Below are 8,921 nucleotides of genomic sequence, written 5' to 3' on the forward strand. Positions count from 1 at the left end.
TCTAATTTTCACAATTCAAAATAGTGGCCAGGCATTTAACATTACACAGATTATTGTTTCTGGGTAACCCCAGACATATTTAATAGCCTTCTATAAGGTTAGGCCTATACTTTTACGTATAAAATTCTCTATAAACTGTATAAAATAATATGTGACACTGATCTGCAATAGGCCTATAGGCCTACATATAAAGTATCGCACTTAAATCGAAATACACACACGAGATATATGTTTTCTTGTTACCAACTTATCTATATTTCCAATTAACTTATTTTAAGCTTTCCAAGACTGTTGTCAAATTGTAAAACTTGAATTAGATTCATATTAAACTCTAATTTTAACTGTGAGTAAAAGTATTCCGGTGCTTTATTGGAAAGTTTGATCATCTGAACCAAAATTTCACCATCCACATCCTTCATACAGGTAGTTAATTCCGCCATCTTGTTTTCAGTTAGCCATGTTTTCACTTCGTCTTTGGTCCAATTAGATACATGTTTTTTGACGCCACCGTCAACACTATCACTTGGTTTTGGCTTTTGTGATGAAGTTGGTATTTCTTTTACAGGTACAATCACGTCTGAAAAAAATTCAATCAGGTTAAAGTATAGTCCTAAAAAACGTCCTTACTTTAATGTTGATATAATTCACTTTATCTTTTGTGGGAAATGGGTACATTTATAAAAAGATCCTTGAGCACTTTAGTGGATATGTGCGCTGTATAAATCTTATTATTATTATTATTATTATTATTATTATTATTATTATTATTATTATTATTATTATTGCCTATACCTTCTGATAACCCTCTAGTTCCAATTTCTTTCTGAATGTTCTCATATTCTGCATCGACTGAGGAGTCACACGTGACTTTGAAATACTTCAATGTACCGATGAGTGCGCCCAACCATCCATCTGCAACGTACTTCTCTTCAACAATAAGCGGGATTATTTGTTTTGAGTGCTTATATGCATACGTTGCTTCTAGAAAGAAAAAAACATTAGACTTGGTCGGAGCTGGCCTTTTACAACGCGTTTGTGCCGAGGTGGTATGTTACATACCGAAAAAAAGTGAAAGGCCTCCGAGGCAGAGGACGATAAAGAACGAAACATATATAAATCATATAGCTATATATAGCAGGAAGGATAACTTTTTGCTTGGACTTATTTCATCGAAGAAAGTACAAATGGTTATCCCCTGATGAAAGCTTTTCTAAATTTCTTTTCTGAGGAAAAACATATATTTATCTATAGTATTATGGTCGTTTGTTCGTTCAGTGTAAACAGGCCTTAAGTATTTTTCCCTAGATGTTTGTAGTTATCTTCAGTTCTTGGTGTGAATGTGTATATATAGTTCTACCAACCTGTTCTGCAACTATTACTGTCTTTATACTTCTTAGAAACCGCTATTACCAAGACCGCCGCATTTTCAACAGCATTAGCCATTGCTCCTAATATATCACCTTCTGTAAGAATAAAATATTTGAAAGTGATCGTTGATGCCAATAATGATGAAGTAGCAAAAGGCATGAAAATAGCTTTATCACTGAATTAGCTAATCCATTAACTAAATATGCTGATTATACAAACCGACGCACTGGAGACTATTATTGTTTCTAGTTTATTTACTGCTTTTATAGTCTTACCCATTCTGTCAACATCCATCCAGACGTTGTAACCAGCTCGTACAAGTTTATCTTTTAATTTAAGCATAATCGGCTGGACATCCCATTGGTAGCTTAGCATCACGTGAGGGCAGTTATGTTGTTTGTCAACGACGTTAGATGTATGTTTCCCCAGTGATTCAGGTGTGCCTTCAAATGTTTCCCATAATGCACCTTTTGATGCCTCCTTCAGCATGTAGTTCTGCGAGCTCTGCCAAGATTTCAATGCTGTATAAAGAAATAAACAGAATGATACGGGTTTTATGCTATGGTTCTTTAAAACAAAGAGGAAATACTGAAGGAATATGTTGACACGGAAAATGAGATGGAACTCAAATAGGTTAGGAAGATAGAGCTAGGAATATAAATGATGATTATTGTGATGACTCGGTGGTCAATACTTACATTTAATAAGTTTCGTCTCTGCAATGATTTTATGTCTGTTTTCGTCAACGAAAGCCAATCGCCATGTAATGTTAGCAGCAATTATGCTAATCGCAAGATTTCCGACATCTGCAGCTCTGGACAGCAGTTGTAACCCACCACACTCGACAATACGTACTTTGTTAGCATCATTTGACGCTAGACTGTTCAACCCCAATAGAATTTCTGCAGGGCTGTAACCGTAGGCAATAAGCTCATCGTTTAAGGATAGCGCTTTTTTCAAACAGTTGATCAGAAACGGTATGGTGTTGCCAGCATCCTCAAGCAAATTTACTTCGTCATCCGTAATAAGAAAAGAAACAGTAAGATAGCAATCAGCCTTCGATACCTTTTTTTTAATCTCCGAATAACCTAATAATATGTTAACGGCATTCTCATCTCTAAACTTTTGCCTATAATCTGGGCACAGTCTAGCAATATTTCCAAGTATGCCGAGAATAGAATTTACCAGGTCCCAGTTGTTGCTTTCTACGACTTTCGTTGGCAACAGATCTTCGTGTGTTAAAAAAGCCAATAATATCGGAATGGCTCCATTTTCAGCAAGCCCTTTTCCAAATCTGGACGATGTATCCGAGAAGTTACACATAGTTGTTAATACATGACTTAAGATCTTGCATCTGTAGTCATAATCAGACAAACTAAAAATTGAAGACTTTTTAAATAAGTCAGATTTATCCAGCTCGTCTAAGAATCTTGTCAGGTCTTCAACAAACCCAAACTCACACAACTTTTCAACAATTTTGCGTCGATAATGTTTAAACTGATCCTTGAAGAACCAATCTCCACAATTCCTAAAAAGCAGAAACACACTTTTTGTGGCACTTAAGTCTGACAGGCTAAGCTTCGTCACCGAGTCTTTCAGGTCAGATATCTGCTGGTTGAATACATCTTCAAAATTGTGGGGCACAGTATCTTTAGATTCTGGCAATGTTAACTCGTGAAGCTCTGTACGTCTCTTTCCAGTGGCCATGTTTGTATTGTGTACACAAGAAACAACGGAAATGTTAGTATTAGTAATAATTCTTTCAGTATTTATAGTAGGATGTAGACTACATTTATCGGCGATCACGGAAATACTTGACACCTTGACAAACTCGCTTCTAAAACACAAAACAGTATCTCATTAGGCCTATTCTATGGAGAATTATTTCTGCCAGTGGCGTGTATTCCCAAGTAAGGGCATGTGTTACAATTCTATTCTGTTTTAGTATTGTAAAATTTCAAGCAAGGTTTATTAACCGCCTGAAAGAGAAAATACAATACAGTACACGTTCCAGAGAGCAATAACACTTCCTTTCCGTGACGTCACCTTCTGAAAGTTATATGAAAATCATTATTGAGGGCTCACGTTATAAATATCAACACACTTTCCCCAAGTGTCTGTGTTTATTGTATTTTGTAAATGTAATGTTTTTTTATGACATTTCGATTTTTAAAGTATTGTACGTATGAAATGCCATGTGTGCCAAAATCATTTATCTTTTTATCAATATATGTTGAAACAATGATAAATTCTAAATTTTGAAAATCTTCTTTTAAATCACAGTTTTAAGTATAGTCATCGGATCTCTTAGTTAATCTGATTAAGCCTATCAAGGCAATCTAATCTTTAAGCAGCCTGTGAATACATGATGCGTATTTTAACGAAATATTGTACATTTGTAGGCCTAATGCGTCTTCAATTGCTAAATGGGCAAATGTAAACAAACTTCCCTTAAATCCTGTCAAATGCGCCGTAATGCATGTTACAAGATGTAAAGAGATAGTTAACTGGGATTATACCATAGAATCAGACAATATTCCTAAAGTTACAGAATTCAAATTTCTAGGTGTTTATGTAAATAGTTCGTTGTCTTGTCATACACAAGTTAATTATATATGTTGTAAAGCAAGCAGATTGCTTGGTTTCATTTCAAAATGTAGTAAAAATATGTCCTGGTTAGCTATGTTGAACTTATACAAAGCTCTATTACTTCCAGTGATTACCTACTGTTGTTCAATGTGGGCACCATTTGAGAAATCACATATTAATAGAATAGAAAGTATACAAAGGAAATCAACAAGGATAATAATGTTTAGAAAGGAAGGTTCCTGGGACACATCTTATTTTCATAGGTTGAAAGTGCTTGAATTATTATCTATTGATGACTTGTTTAAATTACATAGACTTTCATTAGGATTTAGGCTAAGTTGTTGAAAGGTTACTGCCCCATTCTTTCAATGAGTATATTAAAACTAGTGAAAGATGTCCGGGTAGGCTTTTACGTTGGAATTCGAAAGGCAATACTTTTCATAATTCTGTATTTGTTTCCTTTCCTAGACTATGGGAGCAAATACCAAATGACATAAAAGATTCACAAACAATTTCAATATTTAAGGCTGCTCTAACAAAACACTATATTTCATGTTATGTATAGTTTATTTGTATTTTTCTTTTATATGGTTTTATCTTAACTGTTTGTATTGTATGGAGTGAGTGCAGAATCTGTTTGGGCTTTAGCCTATTCTCATTCCTGGTTATTTTTACATTGATGACCGAATAAATATTATTATTATTATTTATTATTATTATTATTATTAATAAAAAAAACCCAAAACACACAAAAACAAGGTGCAGTGTTCTTAATTGCAATAAAATCGATGTGTGATAACAAGTCACTTATAAATATTTAGAAGAATCCAAGTATAATTGAATACCGAAACAGGAGGCTATTGTTACCGAGTTTACCATCTATTCGGCAAGTGGTGAGGCGGTGGTACCGACACTCGTCGAAACTGCTTGAATAAGCATGACGACGAGCGCTCCATATACTCTAGCCCGCCAGCGATTTTTTTTTCCGTACGAGAGTTCCTCCATCGGTTCGTTTCGGACTCAATCGACTCTCTTCGGTATTCGGTAAAGTCAGCTCACTGATGCGTGACAACATAATACAATTTACATTTACAAACCGCGAGCTTACTTTCACACAGGCTCTCACAATAGTAAAATGAATCTACACTATTATACGTGTTTTGATGACATTAATTAATAAATACTAGGCCTACTTAGTAATTACATTAAGAACCCAATAGCATATTGGAGATATTTAGGTCTACGACCCAATAGTAGGTCGTATCAGATATTATTTTTTGAAGTTGTTCCAACGACCTTTTGTCACGAACGAGTAGAGAGGCTCTTTTATCGTTTATGGTATTGTAGCTAGCCCATGGCTAGCCTAGCCAAGCTTGTGTAAGCCTATGCAAGGTATTAAGGAATTCCTATGCACAGTGTATGTTTTTTATACCTTTTAAAATAATATTATTAAATTAATATTTATATTGTAAGGTAATGGAAATTTTACGTTAAAGGTGTACGTATTAATTATCCCCAATCTTGAAAAAAAGAAGTTCAGACTTTTAATAATAGGCAATTTTGGAGTTTTAATTAAGTTATAGACCTACAACTAATATTATTGTTTATTATGTGTATATGTAATTTGGAAAATCATAAAAAATACATGCAAAGTAAAAAACATTCAATTACGTTACTGACACGACTGCAATAGTACAAATACATTTAATAATAACACATTTTCCAGGAAGCTTATAATTATATGTGATACTATCATCAATTATTATATTTATAAGCAAGCATGTGTTTCTATACATTTACAACTTACAAGAATACATGTTACTAAATACTAGGCCTGTATACAATTCTTCAAATGTTACACTTAAAAACCTGAAGAAAATTGTAATTTTCTTGATAAAAACATCTGCTAGTGTTACTTTTGTACATATAATTTCTAACCTACTACTTCATTTTATTAAAATAAAAAATAGTACTGTAGATGGAAATGTACTACATTGAAGCACACGTACGTAGGGCTAGGCTAGCTAGGCCTTGCTTGTGACGACCAACAAAGTGCTGCTGCTGTGTGTGTGTTACTGTTTGTGAATCTGATGGTACATACATTGGTTTGTGGCTGCCTATACAGTATTACATTATTAAAATTCTAGGCATATTATTATTATTACAATGACGTTCAGTACTACTATTAATATTTATTATTATATTTACAGTGAGTATAGTATTAGGCCTCTAGTATGTATAAATCACGTTTTGTCTTGTGGTTGCTGTCACGCATCGGTGGCTTACCGAAGAGTCGATTGAGTCCGAAACGAACCGATGGAGGAACTCTCGTACGGAAAAAAAAATCGCAGCCCGCCACCTGGAGTTGGTTCCTCCATTGAAAGTAATCACTCGCGCGTGACACAACCTCGTTATCATTGTCAGCAGACACAGATTGTCCTATAATTCTGTGCAATATTTACGCACAAGTTAATACATTCTTAATGATACTTTTATTACTTTATTGTCAAGGTGCGTTTGTAATTAATGATTGTGGGAAATTTAAGATTTATTGATTTTTATTCTTATAATATAACCGTTTGATTTAAAAAGTTGGAAGACGACGTTTGTGCGTGTGTTTTCTAAGTGGCTTCACACAACAAAACAAAAGAAACAAATTGTTTTCTATTGTATGGTTAATTTGAACGATGCAACACGAAGGTTGGACATCCCAGGTGCGTTTTTATATGATTGTCCGGAACTGGTTGACTTTGATTTTTACTTTAATTGGTCCATTAAAGGAAGTACCAATGAACGGCGCGTAACCAAAGTATCGACGAGTCTGTTCTTGTCCCAGATGCTGCTAATTTGTTTGTGAGACCAAAACAAAGACGTTTTTTTTATAATAAATAATAATTACATTCATTTTTAACCAAATAATTTTGTATTGTAACCGCTTAGTATTATTTTTCATATTCTTTTACAACGACAATTGTCAAAATTGTATAAAGCTAAGAGATCCGTTTAACTCTAAAAATTACTTTAGTTTAATGTATAAGTAATTGTTGGAATGAGCTTATAGCTAGTGAATTCGAATTAATTAGAACGTTTATGTTCAATATAGATATCACCTCTACCTCTTCTTGTAATATTTATGCATCTTATATAAGATGTTTTACATGGCATTTTATACATTTATAATATAATTTTATTACGATTATACACTTTATATATCCAGGTATATTTATTTATAAAAAAGAAATCAATAATACAACGATAGGCTGAAAAGTAATATTTTACCATATTTGATAACAAAAATTAATAGTAAAACTGTTTAAAAAAGAAAAACAAATTAACACATTAAAATTTGTCAAAATATCATCTAAAACATCATAAGAAGCGATAGTAATCGATAAATAAGACACATCAACAAGTGAAACAACGAAAATAAGGGAAAAACCGAAGTGTCTTGCAGGTAGCCCAGTGACACATGTCTACACGTTCTAGCGGGGTGCCTTCCTAATGTTCCAATGTGTTATAATAGTGCATACTTTATGTATAGATGTTGCAACAACAAAAATGCTTACTGTACGGTCATAAATATTTTATTTTTCGAAATTTTGGAGGAGGGGAGGGGGCGAGGGGCTTGGATCAACCTATGCAATATACAAAAATAAATAATATAACATAATTCATCTTTCATTTTTTAGGCAAGGCCATACAGACAAGTATAGACAAGTTGCCGTATCGGATACTCCTACTTCCTTTATACCATTATTCAATGAAATTAAAAAGATAATTGTCTTGCTGAAAAATAATTACTGCGAACCGTGATTTAGTTTCCCGGATGTATGTACTTCAACTTAAAAAAAATCTTACTAAATTACTGAAACAAACTTATTATAGTACTCAGTTTGTTTCAAAGTGTGTAGGCTATACTGTCGCCCTTAATGTGTAATAAATATTTGTAATCTTAGGTCTTGGGTCTTAGCTTTCGTGATCTTAGGTCTTAGGGGGTCTTAGCTTTCGTGGTCTTAGGTTTCGTGACACCCGTTCTTATTGCTGGTCATTTGCAAATTTTGAAGCAATTTCTATAGAACTGAAAAGACAAAAGTCGAGGCATTTTAAAGTGAAACTTCCAAAGTATTGTACAATTGCTATTCTAATGAACAATGTACGTTGGCATGCGGAGAGACACGCCAAAAGGAAGAGACTTATAAAAGGCCAAAATAAGAATAATGCGTGTGCGTAATACAGTTTGCAATTTTATTCATAACATCCAGGATATGAGCCGGTGATATAAACAATGAGCAACAATGAAGGGAGGGAGAAACTTATAAACAACACGAAGTCAGCAGGAACAAAAGTCATTTGAAATTATGAACGATACATTAATAAATAAATTATATGTTAAGGTACTTCTGATTTCATGCTTTGAAGAAGGGAGATACCTAAAAAGATACTAAAATTAATATGCAATATGAAAATTGAATTTAAAGTTTCAATAATTCTATCATTGAAGGAAAAAATTTACTACTGCAGTCCGTACGGTATTTCAATATTTGTATGCCGCCCTCTTACGACAAGCACCAATTTTTAAGATCTTTGATCACTAAAAAAAGAGATAGATTGCTATTAAGTATTAGTATTTAGTAAACTGCGTATTTTAACGTTTAAAATCGTATTGCTTATAAAACATCATTACATCCTCAAAATCATAAAGAAGAAGATTTGATTGATTGTTATAAACTGATTAGGCCCCTATATTTTAGTCTCTAAAGACTTCCTGAATATTTTTGTATTATGCCTATGGTTTAAATATTAACGGGGAGACTATAACATGTGTGTATGAAAAAGAAGTCAAAATAAAAAGCAAAAACATAAATTGTTTTTACATTTTTAATAAATCCATCATAGCACAGACCTCCAGAAAATCATATTTCACGACTTTTCTTCGCGTGCCACGAGACGAAACTCCGCCTTCT

General features: G+C 33.4%; 1 protein-coding gene across 1 annotated transcript; it reads right to left on the reverse strand.

Moving 5' to 3' along the window:
* Window positions 1–3,294, reverse strand: LOC140048080 (uncharacterized). The gene is made up of 5 exons (XM_072093089.1): window positions 2,067–3,294; window positions 1,644–1,889; window positions 1,362–1,463; window positions 793–981; window positions 1–577 (listed from the first exon to the last, which is right to left on the reverse strand). The coding sequence occupies exons 1-5, from the start codon at window positions 3,073–3,075 to the stop codon at window positions 264–266; spliced, it is 1,860 nt and encodes a 619-aa protein (XP_071949190.1). The 5' UTR covers window positions 3,076–3,294; the 3' UTR covers window positions 1–263.
* Between the last annotated feature and the right edge of the window lie 5,627 nt (window positions 3,295–8,921).

Source organism: Antedon mediterranea, chromosome 1 (genome assembly GCF_964355755.1).
Source record: "Antedon mediterranea chromosome 1, ecAntMedi1.1, whole genome shotgun sequence".
Taxonomy (NCBI): Eukaryota; Metazoa; Echinodermata; class Crinoidea; order Comatulida; family Antedonidae; genus Antedon; species Antedon mediterranea.

Bases quoted from the DNA above. Each gene is read 5' to 3' on its own strand.
- LOC140048080 (XM_072093089.1), bottom strand. From the start codon at position 3,075: ATGGCCACTGGAAAGAGACGTACAGAGCTTCACGAGTTAACATTGCCA. The intron at 1,890-2,066 runs GTAAGTATTGAC...TTCTTTATACAG, and splicing joins AGAGACGAAACTTATTAAAT to CATTGAAATCTTGGCAGAGC. The intron at 982-1,361 runs GTTGGTAGAACT...TTTTCTTTCTAG, and splicing joins CAGTAATAGTTGCAGAACAG to AAGCAACGTATGCATATAAG.